Raw genomic sequence first — 20182 nt, forward strand, 5'->3', positions numbered from 1 at the left:
ATCCCAACAGCATCATCCTAAGCAGAATTATACCTTTCTATGTTCACTGAATTCAATGGTCTTAGAAAGGCGCAGCTCTACTTAGTGCAGCCCTGTGAAACGCTGGTGAAGAGCCACATATCAGAGTCACAGCTCCATCAGTCATGCTTTTGAACCTTACCCTACATATCTCCTCCTACATACTCCCTCAGGCGTATGTCCTGAAAAATCTCAAGACAAATGACTTAAACCAACAAAGCATTCACAGTATGGCTATGAGCAAATGCATACACCACATTGTGTGTGTCAAGTGCCGTCAAGTCGCTTCCGACTCATGGCGACCCTATGAATGAAAGTCCTCCAAAATGTCCTAACTTTGACAGCCTTGCTCAGATCTATACCACATTATAGACCTATAATTGCTTCACCAACCTCCAAAGCACGATTTTACATATCTTAAGTTTATAAATCTTGGTTTCATGTACAATTGCTAACCTTTTAAAGAATGTAAAAATTAAGAGAAAACACTAGCAAAAGAGGAGCTAAAACACAGAAGCTAAACCATAGAGCAAGGTGTGATCCTTCTTTTCTTAAAAATCCCAGTTTCAGGTTGTTTAGAATGGCGCTTTCCCACGTCTACACCAACATTCCTCCTCCAACTAGTTAGAGGTCTCTCAGTTACCTACACATAGCTGGATGAAACACTGTTTACTGACAATACTGTGGTTGTGGTTTCATGTTTGTGAAGTGTGAAAAAAGCATTCAGACAAAGAACATCACATTCAGCAGATATAACTTCTCTCTGTGTCCAGATATAACTTCTCTCTGTGTCAAATGGAATATTTGCCAATGCACACACTGAAATCAAGGTCTAAATGAACACTTGGGCAGTTCTGTCAGCGAGGGCATCCAGACGAGCCCCGGATAGGCAGGCTCCGTGTTGCTTCTCTCCCCCCCCCCGTGCCCTTTGTTTCACCCGCTCTGCATCTGCGTTTCAATAGAGTTCCGCTGTGGAGCCTCTGGGGCCACGGCCCGTTTACTAGTCAATTTCACAAGTATGTGTCTAATGGGTAATCGCCGGCAAACACCGTTGCACCTCAGCCTTTTGTGTTCTGACATTACTTTAATCAATCCTATTGTATCTCCCCTATAAAGACAACCAGTATTTCCCCCATCTGTATTCTGACCTTAATTTTGTATAGACCTAATGAACCCGTTTGCTTTGTTAATAAAACTTTAAACTCTCTGCAACGTCTGGAGCGAAGTTTATTATTACTGAGATACAACGAGGTACTGAAGTCTGACAAGTTCATAGGGTTGCCAACCTCCAGGCACTATCTGGAGATTTCCTGCTATTACAACTGATTTCCAGCCGATACAGATCAGTTCATCTGGAGAACATGGCCACTTTGGCAATTGGACTCTATGGCATTGAAGTCCCTCCCCAAACTCTGGCCTCAGGCTCTGCCCCCAAAACCTCCCGTCAGTGGCAAAGAGCAACCCTAGCAATTCAGTCCTCAAAATATAATTCAAATTAATATATTACATCACTTGGCACATGCCAGATTATTTAGATTGTGCTGTTTCAGGTTAATTTACGAGGGTGAGGAGCTCCCCTTCATTCCCTTAGGGCTCTCACCACGTTTTTTGGCTGTGGGCCTGGCAGCCAGATGCCCAGAGAAGCTCACCAGCAGGCCACCATAAAGCAAACCTTTGCCTTCTTTATCTCCAGCATCTGTAACCAGATGTTATGTAGCTTCTATGGAGATTCTCTTTGCTTACCCATACAATTATTTACCATGGGTTTGTTTACTGTGGGTCCCAAATCATGTCAGGCACTTTTGGAATTTTGGGAACAGCCGCAAAATGGCTGCCATGCAGCACTGCAGCCAATCACGAAATGGAGGGAGGTCCCAGGCAAGCGTCCGCCTACAATGGTGGCAGCTGTTTCTAAATGGGTGCTTCCTGCACACACAAAAAGTAGTGCCTTCCAGGCTCTCATGAAGAAGCTCCTGATCCAACTAAATGGAGGAAAACCAGGACTGGCTCTTTGTTTTGTTGAAGAAGCAAACATTTACTAGGAAACCCACAGGCGGGTGCCACGGTAACCCGCATGCACCACGTTGTGGATCACTAATCTAGTCCCTTTTCAAAGTCCCGTGACCTTGACTCTGACATGAGTTATGTGCTGCATGAGGAAGTGATTCCTTTTGTCTGAACCCACGCCCAACCACTGGAAGGCCCCAAGGTCTAATATTATGAAAATTTCCCTCCCAACTTATTCTTTCTAACTCCATATTCCCTTCAATGTGCCCAATGCTTCAGTCTATGCTTGTTCCCTGCTGGCCTGTACAGCTGGCTGGGAATGGCTAGAAGCAGGGCAACTCTGCTTGGTGAGAGGTGATTTCCTTCTCCTGGAATATCTGCCACGTATGCAACTAAGCACCGCTGTGCTATAAGGCAATTTCAGCACTGGTCAAATAGATTTGCAAGAAACTGACACCTGAACATACCTTCACTTACTCAAAACCAGTCCTATTAATTCCCTGAGTATCTATGGCGTATCTACGAAAGGAGTAAACCTCTGATTTCTGCAAACAACATTCAGCAAGGGAACATTCTACTAATTTGTTATTTTTTTAAAAACACCAGGTTTTATCCACCCACTGTGCTCTGCTAACCATGGTGCTGTACTCCAGTGCTAACCATGAAGGGTAGGACACACAGAAGGGTAGGACCCAACCCATTGCTTTAAAAATAATACGTTGAATCATTCTGCAGCATTTTGGAATAGTCACAATGATGAAGATGCCCACGGAACCAGCTGTTATATCACGGAAGGATCAGATTGTTCCTTTACCTTAAATTTTGTCTGGTAGTTTATGATTTCTGTGCTTAGTTGGAATTTCACTGCAGAAAGCTCCTCTTTCCTGGTCTCTTGCAAACTCTGGGACTGTCGCTCTGCATTCTCCAGCTGAGTTTGCAGGCTAGGCACAGCCGCTGCGCAACTCTTCCATTCCTCGAGCTTCTCTTGGAGTTCTCGGTTCTCCTGGCTGAGCCTTGAAAGGTCAAGCTGCAGGGTCTCTCGTTCTTTGGCTGCTGTTGCTTCAGCGGCCTGAAGCTTTTCCATGATGCTAGACAGCTTTTCTTCTGCTTCTGACTTTTCAGATGTTAGCGTGCAGATCTGGATGCCAAGTTCAGCCATTTCAGTGTTGGTCCTGTGGAGAAGCTCTTTGATTTCCATGTTCTCCGTGTTTAACGCGTCCAAACACTGCTTGGCCTTAGATAGTTCCTCGGTGAGGCCCAGCAAGTTCTTCTCCAGCTCGGCCTTTCGATGGGCTCCCTTGTCCCCCTTGTCTTTCAGCGTTTCCTCTCGATTTCGGCACTCCAGCAGCTCCTGCACGTGGGTTCTGTTAAGCAGCTCATTTTGCTCTTTCAGCTGCTGGGCCAGGACCTTTTGCTCACTCAGAATGGTCTCTCCAATGTCCAGTCTGCCTTGCAGTGCCTGTTTCTCTGCAGTCGCTTGCTGAAGCCTGGCATGAAGGTCAGTACGTTCGGCCTGGAGCCTCAACACCTCTTCTTGGTTGATATGAAGCTGCTCCTCAGAAAGAGCCAGCCTCAGCGCCAGGTCTTTGGCTTCTTTCTCCTCCCAGGCTGCCTCTTCCAGCTGGGCTTTTTCTACAGTGGCCCTCGCAGAAGTGGCAGAATCAACCGCCTGTGTCTGAGGGAGGGAAGTTTCCCCCACATCTGCCTTCTCTGCCTCAAGGGCATCTGCTTTTCTTCTGTACCTCTCTGCCTCTTCTTGAAGCTGCTTGAGCTGGCTCTGCAAGCCTTGCAAAGAATAGTCCTTCTCCTTCAGCTGTAGCTGCAGAGACACCTTATACTGTTTTAAGGAGGCCAAGCCCTTCTCCATTTTCACGCCCAGCTCTTTGGTATTCTCCTGCTCTGCTTGCAGCACAACCAAGGTCTTCTTGATTGTTTCTTCTCGCTTCATTAGCTCTTGGTAATCAGACTCCATATTGTGCAACTTTTCTTGCAGTACTTGGTTTTGCTTAGTGGCATTCTGCAGGTTTTCAGCCAGCTGCTTGTTCTGTTCTCGGATTTTCTTTTCCTTTTCGTCTACGGACACCACGGCATCATATATCTCACCTCGTAGCTCTTTCTCGGAAGCTGTCAGCTTGGCAAACTTAGCCTCTAAAGAAGATTTAGATGTGTCCATCTCCTTTTGTCTGTCTTCTAACTCCTGATTGGTTTGTTTAAGCTTCTCGTTTTCCTCACAGACGTCAGTCCATGAAGAACTTTGCTGCATCGCTTTCTGATCCATGCTTTCTATTGTTTGGCTGAGGTGGTCTCTGTCAGAAACAAGTTCTCTTTTCTGCTCTTCTAAGCTTGCCACATATTCACTTAGTTCAGACAGGCGGTTTTCCAGCAACTCGAGTTGTTCTGTCAAGTTCTTTGCTTCCTGTTCCATTGTCGTTCTCCTGTAGCTGAACTCCTGATCAAGCCTCTCTCTCTCTCTCCTTTCCTCCTCAAGGTTTTTTTCCAAGGACCTCACACGAGCCAATGAATTTTCCAACTGGATTTGAAGGCTGGCCGCCTCTGCGCCTTCTGCTGCCAGCTCCTCCTCAGGGTCAGCCTTGTCCTTTGCCATTGTTCCCAGCGTGCTTTGTAGTTTCGGTCTAGACTCCCGCTCCTTCTGCGCCTGCTCTTTCAGGTGCAGCTGCTCCTCCATGATTTTAAGTTGAGCCAGGTGCTCGCTGTGCAGCTGCTGAACATCGGCTTTCTCCTGTTCTGCTTCGCGAAGCTTACCAAGTAACTCCTCGATCTTCATCATGGACCCGTTTTGACTGGCGGCTTGTTGCCCTCTTTCATCCAGGAACGCCCTGTTCTGGGAAACAAGCTCTTTGTTCTCCTGCTCTGCTGACTTCAGTTTGGCTGTCAGCTCGCCGATGCAGGCTTCCTTTGAGCCCACCAGAGCCCTGAGGCCCTCCAGCTCTTCGTTCAAGAGAAGCAACTTGGAGTCAGAGTCCTTTTTACTGGACGCCAGTTCTTCGAGTCTTGCCGAGTATCCCTTTTGCTGTTCCCGGGAATTCAGTTCTAGGGCCCGCAAGCACTTCTGCAGGTCCTGGACAGTGTCCTGAGTGCAGTGAGAGATCTCAAGCTGCTTCTCATGCTCCCCCAGCATTTTCGTCAGCCTGAAGTTCTCTTTGTTGAGATGGGTGCTCTTCTCCCTTTCGGCCTGCGCTTGCCCTTTCTCAAGGCTGACGGCTGCCTGGAGCTCCCAGTTTTCCTTTTCCAGGTGCTGGATCCGATCCTGAAGCTCCTTCTGCCGCAACTCCGCCTGATCAAGCTCTGCACGCATCTCGTCAAGGCCCTCAAGGGGTTCTGTGTTTATAAAGTTATTCCCGTTGGGACTGCAAGGCATCTCTTGTGTCTAGGAGGAACAAGAGAAAAATTAAGGACTTGAGTCACAAGAATAACATCAGAAAGAGCCAGATATTCCTAGTTTCCAAGAATCCCCCCCTCCCTGTCAAGTCACATCTGACCTATGGCAATCCCTAGTGGGGTTTTCAAGGCAAGAGACATTCAGAGGTGGTTTGCCATTGCCTGCCTCCGTGTCACAACCCTGGTATTCCTTGGAATACCATCCAAATACTTGCCAGGTGCGACTCTGTTTAGTTTATGAGACCTGACAAGATCAGACTAGTCTGAGCTATCCAGGTAAAGGCGTTTCAAAGGACAACTTGTCAAAATTGGAATGGACAGGTACTGAGTAAGATTATTACTTAAATCCATGTAAAGGAGGAACATCAAAAATCAGGTATGAAAGGCAGGGATGGTTCACGGCATTTTGGAACACTAAATTATCCAGCCTTTGGTCTTTGTTGTATGAAACACTATTTCCTACGGGTTATATACATATAACCTATTTTGTATCACTGTATGTGTGTGTAAAAATTAAAAATTGAAACAATGCAAGCAAAGAGCCATAAGGAAATGGCAGGGACAAGATGAAAAATTAATAGAATAGAGAAAAGGATAACTTCTATAGACATGGATGACACCGAAGAATATAATTCTGAGCAGAGTTACACCCTTCTAAATCCAAGGAAGCCAACAGGCTTAGAGGGATGTAACTCTTCTTAGGATGACACTGTAACAGTCTCTCCCTAAGAACTCTTCCCCGTGAAGAAGGTTCATTGAATAGGTTTGAGTAGGATCCTAAGTAGACATGCTTAGGATTGCTTTCTTAATCTATCATGGCTGTTGCACAGTTCAAGGACTGTAGTTAACTGATCACCTGCTTTGAATGGATTCACTGCTAAATACATGTGCGTGTAACTGGAAAAATATGATGCTAAGGGTAATGACAAAACTATCGCTGCTGTTGTAAAGAAGTACCGGTATTATTTATTAGTACTTAGAATGCCATAAAACCACTCAAGGCAGCTCATAGGAAGGCTAAACAAGCCAATGCAACATCACAACTAAACAGAAAAAACACACAGCTAAAAGCAGATAAAAATCCAACCACAAAAACCAAGATGTTAAGAAGCAGCAGATAAAAATACAGCGGTAAAATCTAAGACATTCAAAAGGAACCAGAGACATAAGCTGTATGTGCTTAAAAGTGCAAACCCTTCCCCCCAAACCCAGGCTGGACTTTACCTAACATGGGCATAATCAGGGAGGACGTGCACTCATTTGCTGTGCATGCATTCGTCGGTTGTGCATGCATTCGTCGTTTGCGCATGCACTCATTTGTAAATACAATTACCTGCAAGTAGCTGCTCACCAAACTACTCATACTTGAACTGCGGCTTGGAGGCTTCCACAGATAAGCCGAGGAGCCATATGCAGACATGGTCCTCCTGAAAATAGAAAAGAAAACACACAAATAATCCCAGGTCATTTACGCAGGGGAAGTTTGTGTTTGGTTTGCTGCACAGTTTTCTGATCCAAATTCTCAAACATCATATGCATGAGGCCTTTTCCCGCCCCAAGAAATTCCAGGAGTACCTTGTGATTAATTATGCATTCCCAGTGAATCACGGAGCTTCTGTGACCCTCCCCCTGAAAATGCAGCCTTGTTGCAGTTTACTTGGAGAGGCCGGGTCAGCTCTTAAAGGGACTGCTCCCTGTCTGTGCGGGGTTTTTGCAAAGCTGAGTATTCCTCCACTCCTTTCTTCAACAGTCCCTGCCAGGAGCTGCCTTCCAGCCTCTCTTAGGAGTGCTCTGGTTCATCGTTTTTTTTACTTTAAAAGAAATTCCTTGCTACATTCCATCATAACTTTTAAGGTTAACTGAGATCACCTTTTAACTGAACACCATGCAAAGAACAAAGACATAAGGAGAAGCTCTTTCAGGGGCTGCCTCTTAAGGAATGCCAAAGTCTGGATCAGAGGATTCTCATGAAACATAAGCACCCTACTGGATCAGACCAGTGTTCCATCTAAACTAGCATCCTGTTTCGCACAGTGGCTAACTAACTGCCCTGGAGGGGCAAGAAACTGGACACAGAGGCCAGGACATATGCCTGGTGTTGCCTTCTAGGGGTTTATGCTCTCTGGATGTGATGGTTCCCATCTAGTCACCATGGCTAGTAACTATGGACCTATCTTCCCTGAATCTGTCTAATCCCCCTTAAAAGCCATCCATGCTCATAGCCATCACTATGCTTACTGACAGTGAGTTCTACAACTTAATTACTCATTGAATGAAGGAGTACTTCCTTGTGTCTGTCCTGAATCTATTGCCCATCAATTTTATTGGGTGCCTTGGAGTTCTAGTGTCACAGGAGAGAGAAAAAGTTCTCTATATCCACTTTCTTCACCCTATGACTAAATTTATAGAACTATATTGTGTCCCCCCCAGTCATCTTCTTTCTAAACTAAAAAGTCTCAGACTCTCCAGCCTTTTCTCATAGAAAAAGTGTTCCAAAGGTGTTTGTTGGCCATCCAGGACAACTGGTTGACCACTGTGTGAAAAAGAATGCTGGACTAGTTGGACCATGGGTCTGATCCAGCAGAGTTCTTCTTATGCTCTTGTTATGTTCAACCCCTTAATCATCTTGGTTGCCCTCTTTCCAATTTTGCAATATCATTTTGAGATACAGCAATCAGAACTGTACACAGTCTCCAAATGAGGCCACACCATAGTTCTGCTAGTGCCATCTAGTTACCAATTTATAAGTTTTAACGTAGTACAAAAAGACCATGTTTGATTAAAAAATACAGGTTATAAAAAACATTTCTAATTTAAACCAGGAGCACTTTAGACTTAATTTGTTTATATTACCTGGCAAAGGTGGGCCATGCTGTGTCTAAGTCATAGCCTCTAGACGCCAGGTCAAACTGAACCTCAGTTAGTTCATAGAGCTGCCCAACAATATCAGAACTCAGTTTAGCATTCAGGAAAGGACTTCTTGCATAGTACCAGTCACTAAAGACAGAAGGATGGAGATCATGATTAATAAGCAAAAAGTAGATAATGGCTTAGCTTCAGCTAAAAATCACCACTATCTTTCTTCCTTTCTTTCTGATTGTAGACCAAAATGCACCTTCAATGCTCTTCCGGGGGGAACAAATGAAAATCACCCCCTTTTGTCACTGGAAATGTAAGGTGGCCTCCAAGCTTGTACCTCTAAGTCCCCCCCCCCCAAATAAACATATGTGGTTTCAATGGAATCGCCATCTTCCTATCACTCCCAAACAGACATGTTTAAAATAAAACCAATTTCTCCAAACAGCACACAAACAACAACAATTAGTAGGAACTGATCTCAACAGAAAACAGTGGAAGAGGACTTACAGTGCATTCCTAAGTAGAGTTACTTCAGTCTAAGCCCATTGAAATGAATGGGCATAGACTGGAGTAACCCTCCTTAGGAATGCACTGTTAGACTTCAGTAACTTTTACTAGGCTGATGTCTACTACCTTTTCAACTGTTTTTCTGTGTGCTCTGGAAAGGGAGCATACCGCCACAAAGGTTATAATTATATTAAGAAATAAAAAAAATTGAAAAATGAAAGTTCATAACATGGCCCAGAGGGGAAGAAAGAGAACAGTAACTAAAGATTTAGCAAGTAAAACATGTGCAGCAACATCACAATTACACTATCGTGGGAGCCAGTGAGGTGTAGTAGTTACAGAGTCAGTCTAGGACCAGGTTCGAATCCCCACTCTGTTATTCAACTTGCTGGGTGACCTTGGGCCAGTCACCTCCCCCATAAGGGAAGCATTCCATTTAAAACAGAAACATGGAAACTAAGAGTCTCTTTGTCTATTCCAAATCAATGCATTAACCAGTAAACCACAGGGCTAAAATGACATGATTATCTTCTCCTATGACCACCTCTACAGGTTATCACTCCTCTGACTGAATAGAAGTCAGAAGTTTATTTATTGCAGATATCAAGTGAAACCTTGCATCCCCTCAAAGATCACTCACGTTATTTTCTAAGATTTTTATTTAAAATCACTCTAATCTCTCTTGAGCCCTGACCTGGATGGCCCAGGCTAGCCTGATCTCGTCAGATCTCAGAAGCTATGCAGGGTCAGCCCTGGTTAGTATTTGGATGGGAGACCACCAAGGAATACCAGGGTTGCTGTGCAGAGGAAGGCACTGGCAAACCACCTCTGTTAGTCTCTTGTCATGAAAACCCCAAAAGGGGTCGCCATAAGTCGGCAGCGACTTGACGGCACTTTACACACACACACACACACACTCTTGAAAGGATCACAATAATACAAAATACTTGCATAGGTCAATGTAATCAGAAAAATGTAAACCGAAAAACATACATATCATCTCTTATCTATCTTAAATTTAAAAGATAAAGTACCTTTTGATTGATTGATTCAATTTTTGATTTATTGCATTTATATGCCGCCCTTCCCTGGTCAAGCCAGGCTCACAGTGGTTCACAACCTTATTTCTGCGATTCTCACCAAAGCATTTTCAGAAAGATTAGATAGTCTCATGGAACCCACACTGGGAGATTCAGGGGTGTTTGGGAGTGTCTAATAATGTGACACTCATGTGACTCTATCAAAACATTCCCTCTGAATGCATGATGTAAGCACCTCTGAGTGTAGAATTAATTTTCCCATAGAAATAATTGTTGCAAACCAATGTTCTCTTTCTTCTGCATATTGTAAGCTTTAGTTCTGGACATGCAGCCATTATTCACCCATTATCTTTCTCAAGGATGTAATAGAAAGAACATTATTGAAATGGTAAGAAGCAAATCGTTAGGCCAACCGTTCAAGAATTTATCCATTAACAGTCAGGATCAGTGACAACATTCTGCCAGCCTAATCTGCCTCAGGGGTTATTGTGAGGTAAAATGGAGGAAAAGAAAATGATGTCAGTCCTTGTGGGGAAGAAAGGCGGGATATAAATGAAGTAAATATATAAATGAGAGAGAATAATCATTTTCTAACTGAAATTCCCTGGGAAATGTGGCATCTTCATAACAGAAGCACAACGCAGGGAAGATGGGTGGGCCATATGAAACCAAAGGGTAACAACAACTGCATATTTTATCACACATCTTCATATTCCATGTTTTCCATTGACTTTATGTTGAGTGTTTCCCTGCTTCCACCAGCTGGTGTCTCACTTCTGCAATTGTAGCTACTGTGAAATTCTCAAAATTGTCTGACAGAACAATCCCATGCAGTTACTCCCCTTTAATCCCACTGAAATCAATGGGATTGCACTGCAAGATATTCTCCTAGCAAAAAGCATGTGCTCTGCAAACTAGTTAACACTCTGCAAATGAGTTCACTCCTTTAATAGTGTTCTATCTTTACCTTTTTGTTTTTATTTACAGTACATGGACTGCAAGCCTACTGACAGAGACACGTCATACCACTTGGCCATTCTCATACCCATAATTTCATAGTACTGTCACAACAATGTTGAATAAAATTACATTTTTTACCTTGTTACTTTGGTATTCATGAAACATTGCTGCAAAGTGTCTGCAAGTCTTTGGTGCATTAAGGAGTAACGTATAAATGCCCTTCCCTTACCAAGGGATGTTCTTAGCTGGGGGGGGGGGGGGGGGAAGAAAAGGAAACCATCACAAACAATGTACTTCTATAAACTATACACATGCCAGAACTATGCTTAATGTTCGCTAAATCATCCCAGCCAGCCATTGTTTAGCCCTAGAAGTCAGCAGCCAACACGTCTGGAGGAGTCTGAGGGGGGACATGATTGCTCTCTTTAAGTATTTGAAGGGCTGTCCCTTAGAGGAGGGCAGGGAGCTGTTCCTGTTGGCAGCAGAGGATAGGACTTGCAATAATGGGTTTAAATTGCAAGCGGAAAGGTACTGGCTGGATATTAGGAAAATATTTTTTTGCAGTAAGCGTTGTTCTACAGTGGAATCAGCTACCTAGGGAGGTGGTGAGCTCCCCCTCACTGGCAGTCTTTAAGCAAAGGCTGGACAAGCACTTGTCAGGGATGCTCTAGGCTGATCCTGCATTGAACAGGGGGTTGGACTAGATGGCCTATATTGCCCCTTCAAACTCTATGATTCTAGGTTAATTATCCGGTTTTATATAAAAACAGACTATTGATCACATGAGTTTCTCTACTGTCAGTGTCCAAGCACCCCCCAGTCTACCTGATGGGAGGCCTGGGGAAGATAGAAAGCAAGGTTATTTATATGTGGTGAACACAGAGGGTTGTAGCCAAAGGTTCCGTTCTTCTAACAGCAGAGCCTTTCTCTTGTGCAAGAGGTGTATTCCACCAGTGGAAGGCTCCTGGCACTGTTAGCAGGACAGAACCTCGGGATCCTATCTATTGTTTATACTGCATATTCATACCCAGGGATATTGAGACCAAGATGCCAGAAGATCAGAAACGACTGCTGTTAAGTGCAGTGGTGATGGAAGAAGAAGGGCGAGATGCAAGGACTTGGCCTACTGCTTACTGAGAAATTTGCATACAAGGGGCCCAAAGCAGAAGTGACATGGAGCTTGTGAGGGAAACCCAGGCAGATTATGACTTTTGAAACTGTCAAGAGACTCAGAAGCTTCCATCAAGTTTGAAACACCCTCACAGAGAACAGTCAAAATTTTTATTTTTTGACAGAATTTATACCCTGCCTTTTTGCCCTTGTCAGGTCCACCAAGGTGCTGCCGTAAAGTAACAGCAATGACTAAGAAGATAATGAAGGAAAGGAAAACCCGAGGAAAGAAATCTTCTAGCTCTTTAATTGGTTTCAATGTTCGCCCCAAATCTCGTGTTCCACAACAACTGATTTTTGTCTCTGAACATCTTGGAATACAAGCAAAGTTACGTTTCAGCATTTCAGAGTTCAGCCGAGAATCGCCCCTAGAAGAACAGTTGCCAGAACAAGAGGTAGGCCAGACATTGGGAGGCGCTGTGGCTCAGTGGGAGAGCATCCGCTTGGCATGCAGAAGGTCCCAGGTTCAATCCCTGGCTTCTCCAGTTAAAGGGACTAGGCAGGTAGGTGATGTGAAAGACCTCTGCCTAAGACCCTGCAGAGCTGCTGCCGGTCTGAGTAGACAATTCTGACTTTGATGGACCAAGGGTCTGATTCAGTATAAGGCCACTTCGTGTGTTCAATGGGTTGTCTTGATTGGAGGGCTAATTAAGTATGTCCTCCCATCCCTATCATGACTGTCAACAATTCGGTGCATTTTGGCAAACCTCTTGGCTTCTTTAGGATATATTCCCTATGGACCTCAAAACATACAGTAGCCTGGCTCTCCTTCCCCTTCATCCTTAACTTTGCTTGCACCTGAGCCAAGCACAACAACGAGCAGTCTTGCAGGAACTATTCTTTTGTTTTGAATTAAATGTGTTTTTGAAGTGGGGAAAGGCTTATGCCATTTTGTCTTGATTTTCAGGAAGTTTACTATGACTCAGTTAAGGGTTTTTTTAATTTAAAAAAACCACTGGCACGGAACAATGCAAACTGAGTAAAAGTGGAATTTGCAGTGTTTGTTCATTACAATTAATATATGAGGAACTAAGAATGGCAAACAGTGTTCTACCTGTTTTTTGTAACCGGCAACAAACCAACACTGGGTAGCATCCAACCGTAGGCTAGAAGAACTTCCTCTAGCCTGAGCTGCCTTTCCCCAACTGAAGTGGAGAACTGGAGACCAAGCCCTATGAGGAAAGGCTGAGGGAGTCGGGAATATTTAGTCTGGAGAAGGTTGAGGGGGGACATGATTGCTCTCTTTAAGTATTTTAAGGACTGTCACTTAAGAGGAGGGCAGGGAGCTGTTCCTGTTGGCAGCAGAGGTTAGGACTCGCAAGAATGGGTTTAAATTGCGGGGGGAAAGGTACCAGCTGGATATTAGGAAAATTTCTTTTACATTAAGACTTGTTCGACAGCAGAATCAGTTACCTAGGGAGGTGGTGAGCTCCCCCTCAATGGCAGTCTTTAAGCAGAGGCTGGACAAGCACTTGTCAGGGATGCTCTAGGCTGATCCTGCATTAAGCAGGGGGTTAGACTAGATGGCCTGTATGGCCCCTTCCAATTCTATGATTCCACGTGGCTCTTCCTCCAATGGTTGGGTTGAAGGCTTCCAACTTTGCTCTGCAGGGTGGCATCCATAAAAATGGTTTTCTATTAGCTCCTGTGGTTGGTGCTAGCAGTCTAGGTGGGCATAAGCCTACTTGGGTTCTGGCACATCATGGAGGAGCAGTGTGGGGAAGCAGGTGAGAGAGCCATCTCCAGGAAAACTATTGTCACACTAGCCCTCTGCTCATCTCATATCAGCATGCAGGGCCAATACACATAGAGAGGCCACTAAGTGCCAGCTCTCGCCATTATCTTCTGCACATTAGAGAAGGTATAATCATGTCTGGGTGGGCACACACGTGAATAAATGAAATATGTGTATAATAAGTTCAGGCAGATGATAATGAATATGGCTGACAGCATTTTCCTGTGTTTGGCACATATTCCAGCTAATGCAATCATGGGAATAGCTGGTTGTTTGCTGGTTCACATTACATTTCTCTGCACGAGTATATACCAAGGCACTGTCAGGACTGCTTGTGTAAAGAAAAAACCCACTAGCCTGTATGTAGTCTGAAGGAAAAAAGAGAAGAACAGTGGGCTAGATTTTGTGGTAAATTCCCACTAATGGGTTGGAGGGGGAGGTGATTTTGCCAATCCCCCCACCCCCGTTCGCAGACCCCTGATTGTACCTCATGTGTTCCTGGGGGCCCCCATCCCCAGGAGCAGCCTTTCAGGGGTTGTTCTGGGCTGCAGCAGAAAGAGGAAGGTAACACAACTCTGTTCCATTGACAGAAATGCAGAAATTTCCCTCAGGACTGACTTAGGATGGGCTGAATCCAAAGCACCACAGAGGCACGTGTATGGAACGGACTGTTCCCCACTCCTTTTTCACAACAGCCTGTGCTCCACAAAATGCATGGGAACAGAGTGGGGTATAGGATGGGAGTTGCCACTGGGAAGGAGGGCATTGGATGAAATCTCGCACAAGCGGAGGTGGCCCTTGCATAAGTGGAAGCAGACTGAGGATACCTATTCAGTACTCTTGTGCTGAAAGAGCAACGTCTTGTGTATGACAGTTTAAATTTGCAGTGCTAAGCTACTGTAAACAAATATACGACAAAACAAACAAAATGCATAGTTAAATTGTGGAACTCCCGGCCCCAGGATGTGGTGATGGCTGCCAACTTGGAAGGCTTTAAGAGGAGAGTGGGACATGTTCATGGAGGAGAGGGGTATTCATGGCTGCTAGTAAAATGGATACTAGTCATGATGCATACCTATTCTCTCCAGGAGCATACCTATTATATTAGGTGTTTTGGAACACAGGCAGGATGCTGCTGCTGCAGTCGTCTTGTTTGTGGGCTTCCTAGAGGCACCTGGTTGGCCACTGTGTGAACAGACTGCTGGACTAGATGGACCTTGGTCTGATCCAGCAGAGCCTTTCTTATGGATACACACATTAATGTATGCATGTGTCTTTTCACAGAAGCTGCTGCTCCAAATGCTTGGATTAAGAGGACTGATCGGTGCTGCTGTAAAACCCTCTATATCAGGGGTGTCAAACTTAAGGCCCACAGGCTGGATCTGGCCCCTTGAGAGCTCTTATCTGGCCCGTGAGCCACTCGAGGCAGCAACCCACCTGCCCCTCTCGATCTGGGCTGTCGAGGCATGGCCTGGCCCGACCAAGTGACATTTATGTCATATCCGGCCCTCGTAACAATTGAGTTCGACACCTCTGCTTGGAACACTAAACCAGAAGTACCGAGACCTCCTGTGCTTCTGGAATCTGTCAAGGGGTCCATGTAAAGAAGCCTGGTGATCCCTACTATCGTGTACTTGAATTCTGCACCATTTTCAGTCCCACTATTATTCTGGGGCATCAGAATGATAGTCTACCCCCAAAATGGCCAATGGATCTATATAACTTACTTCCGAAATAGACTTGACAAAACGTATCCCGTCATTTGCTCCTTTGACCTTCACCAGGCAGTCACAGAAATAATCCCAATAGTCTTTCCTGTTTCCCAGTAAGGTCGACTTTTCCTTCTGGTCAAACTTTGCAACAGAAAAGGGAGAAGTGTAACTTTCAATCAGTAATTCAACAAACATTGTTCTCTCTCTGCATAAACATTAAGGGGTAAGAGAGGTGATGGTATTTCTGACAAAACTGAAAGCGTCTGGATGAACTAATGTGAGCTAACAGTTTCAGTGTGGTATGCCAAAAATGACTATCAACTCTCTGATCAGCCACAGTACTTGGGCTGAGGGTCACTTTAGAACAAGCTAGGTAAGTCCCTTGAAGATCACTGGACAGATCTCCTGGCTTTCTTTTACTGTTAAATAGCAGCTCTGGGAAAGAAACCCATTCAAATTGGAGCTGTTGTACTGGGGAAAGGGGGAGGGAGACCATTTTCTTTACACTGTTTTCCCGACCTCACAGCCCGCCGGAGCTGCTATTTTATTTTCATTACTGGCAGAAACACACAAGCAACCTAAATGCCTCCTCCAAAAATGGGCAAACAGCACCATCGGGGAAACCTTCTAAAGTCAGGAGCATGAGGCAACAGAAAAGGGTTAATTCTACTCACACTGTGACCCCAGTCTCAACTGGGAGCCCCACATGACTGCCATATACCAACAACAAATGTTTGGAAGACCCATCCCTGTATCTCCCAATGCCTCATCTAGTTTGATGACCCTTCATTTTGTTGATTTGAACAGAGCGGGCAATCCCGGTGGTCCGGTTGAGCAGCAGAAGAAGAAGAGTTGGTTTTTATATGCCGACTTTCTGTACCACTTAAGGAAGAACTAAACCGGCTTACAATTACCTTCTCTTCCCCTCCCCACAACAGACACCCTGAGAGGTAGGTGGGGCTGAGAGTGTGACTAGCCTGAGGTCACCCAGCTGGCTTCATTTGTAGGAGCAGGGAAACAAATTCAGTTCACCAGATTAGCTTCCGCCGCTCATGTGGAGGAATAGGGAATCAAACCCAGTTCTCCAGATCAGAGTCTACCACTCCAAACCACTGCTCTTAACCACTACACCGCCGTCACTTTGGGCCACAGAAGTCAATTAGGACCAAGACTGAAGAGAGGGAACTCAGCATAAAACCTAGTCTTTGGGTATTCTTGGATGGGGGGTCTCGACCCCCAGGAGGAGCATTTTGTAGGACATGTTGGGCTGCAGCTGGATGGAAGAAGAGGAAGGTGTGATTCACTGACTGAAATCCCTTCTGTCAGTGGAAGTGTCTGCCTCCTTTTCCTGCCTTCTCTACTCCCAAGATGGGAGCCATTGACAATGAATCTCCTCCTACCTGCATAGCCTAGTACTGTGTGTGTGTGTTAAGTGCCGTCAAGTCACTTCCGACTCATGGCGAACCTATGAATGAAATACTGCTATAAGTAATTCTTTCCTTATGAAAGAGCATTTACAGCTCACATCAGTACTTAAGTCTTAGAGTCAAAGTGGCTTCCAGAGTTAAGTTATGCAATGTACTCATATTAATAAAAATACTCCTTGGCCATAATACCATTTAAAATATTGACATGCGTGGGTTTCCTTGAAACGGTCCACTGCAAATTATTTGTTAGAACAGATACCATCAGTATCTACCCTTAGCTACTCCCAAGGCTTAAGAAACAAAGTGTACTTCTCTAAATGCGAACATTGCTTACCTGCAAAAGATACTCAAGCTTGTAGGAAAACTTGTGCAAGCTGATACAGTCATCTGTGATTGGTTCCCCCGCTCCTGAAAATTCTTTACTCAGTTCTGTCACGGCATCTTTGGATGAGAATACAAACCACAATGCGGAGGGTGGAAACAGGAACAATATGAATAACAGAGCTGATAGCAAACCCAAGGGCAGGATCTTCCTTTTTTGTTTGTTTGTTTTTAAATAACTGCTGTACATCATCTACATATATCTCCTTAGGCAGGTCTGTTTGTGGTATTCCACATGAATCAGAAAAAGCACCAAGGATAAGTTATTAGATGTAGAATCTCAAAAGCCAGGTATGGCTGAATAAGATTTCCATTAGCTGCGAAAGGGGCTTCTGTGCCCGGCTCATCCCCACAACTAGCAAAAGCAGAATAAATCAAGCAAAAGAGTAAAAACTTGCACAATAACTCATACAAAGTAAAAGTCAGCATCACAGGGCGTAATTTACAAAGGTTGAGAATCCAGCTTTTTGTAGAATTGTATTTTATTTTTGTTTTAGCATGGGATATACACAGCCCTGCTCTAGACAGATCCAAAATAAAATATATTGGTGATGCAAAAGTCTTGGCATAATGTACAAGGAAGGAACATCTACATTCCGCACAATGGAGCATGGATTTCTGGCTTCAGAGTTCAACCTGCTCCCAGAAGTTGATTGCTTTTGTGAACAATAAGTAACTAAGGTGCTATGTAAATCAATCCTCAGTCTCCAGTAGCAAACGAACAGATGCATATGATGAAGTTACATATCTGTCTATAAAGCTCATGCCATAACTCTTAGAACTTTAGAGGACCTCCTTTTCTATAAATGATTCCTTTTTACTGGGCCACTGAAACAAAGGGCGGGGTTTCTGGAAGACCTCAACACTCTAGCCCTGTTCACACGTTACAGTGAATGCACCTACAAGCTGCATGTATGTGTGGAAGCCTGTTTGTTAAGAAAATGAAACCGGGGACCAATATCTAGATAAATGTGGGGTTTAAATCACATGTTCAACTGCACTTCCATTTGATATAACATGAGAATTACTCAACACATATATAAAGAAAAATCAAAAGCGCACTGTACATGGAATGTACATGGGTTCACTGTGACTCATGAAAAGGGCTATCTGTAGGCCAGGTGACCTGGACAAAGTGCCAACTGTAAGATCAACGGCCCTTTTATTGAGAGGAAGGAAAGGGGTAATGTAACCTTGGGGCCAGTCACTAGTTCTCTCTGTAACATACCTCTGAGTCTCCAGGCTATCATTGTAAGGATAAACTGGAGGGCAGGGGTGGGATCTGAGTTCATTGATCTGCATGTATATGTGTGTATAATATATACATAAAATGTATGAGGAACACACAGAGATCACCAACTATAATCCTATTCATGCAAATGGCAAGCCATGAGATTTGTTTTCATAATGATGTTTGGGGTGGTGTAAGGGCCTCCCGGAGGAATCTTTACCTGAGGACTCATAATTGCTTTCAACAGCCTGAAGTGGAACACAATTTACTCTGCTGTTGCAAATGGAGGGTAACCACTCAACATACAGACTTTCTCCATACTTATTTTAAAAATGGGCATTTGCAGTAGCCTGGAGAAAACACCTACTCTATGTAGCGAATCCCTGTGCCATGATCCACGTTTTAACAATCCCGCCACTGGATGGGTACTGACTGACATGGAACGATTTAAAGTGGCTGACCATTGGTGGAAATAACATGCAAATAAAGCCTCGGTTGGTTTATTTCAGTTCCTCCCACTAAAACAAGAACATAGCAATGCCACGGAGAATAAGTAAATCGACACGCCAACAACATTTTACCCTGCAAATCTCGGATAATCCTCTGCAGCTGACTTTCTCCTCTACTTGCTGCCATCGTTATACACAAAAGCGTTGTGGGGCTGCAGTGTTCGACCTTTTCAACCAGCTATGTAAAGAAGCCAGAACATGTGTTCCTGATGAGCGTTTGGTTAGTGTCTTTGCATCTGTGAATCTAAAGAAAGGAAAACATTTATGTTGATCACATCTGTGGCAAGTGGGTGGTGCTTTGGTGTTCTGGATTTTAAAATCCCATGAAACGAATGCCTTTTTAGTAACCCAGCTTCATCCTTGCTTTTATCAATGCATGCTCACCCTTGTGTGCCATCTAGGGTAGTTCAAGACAACAAAAAGCAGATACATTATTCTCCTTATCCTGTGACTTGTTCAGATCATATGACAGCACAGCAGTCAGGTGACTCCATCCACAAAGAACGTTTCACTTTTCAAAACCTGCTACAATCTGTCAATATTTGCCATTCCAGTGTAGACATTCCCTCTCTCTCGCTCTTCAAAATGTGATATATAACTGATAAGGATGTTTACCAGTCAGTAGAGTTGCATACAGATCTTGTCACAGTGAATTGCATTGATAGGATTGTCTTTGCAACCTGGTACAAAGTAGTGCATCAGACGTATTGTGATATCCCCAACAAACATTTTAATTCACAGTGGAGAAGTCCACATAGGGAACTGAGAGTAAAAAGAAACTCGGAGCTATTTACTAGCTCTTTTCATTTTGTATAAGGTTGCAAGTTTATATAATCAATAGATTAGTCAACCAGTTAAACAATTAATGAACTGGAGGAGGCCACTTTTAGCAGCTGGGTTGAGAGTTAAGTGAAATCTGCTTTTGGAGGTTGAGGAGGTATTAAGCTTCTCCCTGAGTTGGTTCCTCTGATATCACCCACTCCCCTAGTTGTTATCAGCCCCAGTAGGGAAAAAGGCAAGCAAAACTCCCTTTATCATTTAAAGAATGTGATGGTATGGACGGTCTATTTCTAAGATTCTATAGTTAAACAAAAATTATGTGTATGGATGAAAGGAGTTAAGCCCTACCCTATTCTATGCCTTACCTTGTGGTCAACCATTCAAAAATTCTTAATTAATCATCTGCAAATTCACTGATTCATCAAACATTTCAATATAAATTGGCAT

The 20182-nt window shown here is 44.1% G+C and overlaps 1 protein-coding gene across 2 annotated transcripts in view; it reads right to left on the minus strand.

The window, feature by feature from the left end:
• Nucleotides 1-19106, minus strand: part of FYCO1 (FYVE and coiled-coil domain autophagy adaptor 1) — a 53116-nt gene extending 34010 nt beyond the window's left edge. For both annotated transcript variants that reach the window (XM_056857941.1, XM_056857940.1), the window contains exons 1-7: nt 19028-19106; nt 17169-17275; nt 15423-15548; nt 10929-11035; nt 8278-8421; nt 6758-6851; nt 2840-5413 (exon numbers count right to left, since the gene is read on the minus strand). In XM_056857941.1, coding sequence (XP_056713919.1) covers nt 2840-5413; nt 6758-6851; nt 8278-8421; nt 10929-11035; nt 15423-15548; nt 17169-17275; nt 19028-19082 — 3207 coding nt within the window. In that variant the 5' untranslated portion in view covers nt 19083-19106. The remainder of the gene's footprint in view (nt 1-2839; nt 5414-6757; nt 6852-8277; nt 8422-10928; nt 11036-15422; nt 15549-17168; nt 17276-19027) is intronic.
• Between the last annotated feature and the right edge of the window lie 1076 nt (nt 19107-20182).

The sequence above is a fragment of the Euleptes europaea genome, chromosome 11, assembly GCF_029931775.1.
Source record: "Euleptes europaea isolate rEulEur1 chromosome 11, rEulEur1.hap1, whole genome shotgun sequence".
Lineage (NCBI taxonomy): Eukaryota > Metazoa > Chordata > Lepidosauria > Squamata > Sphaerodactylidae > Euleptes > Euleptes europaea.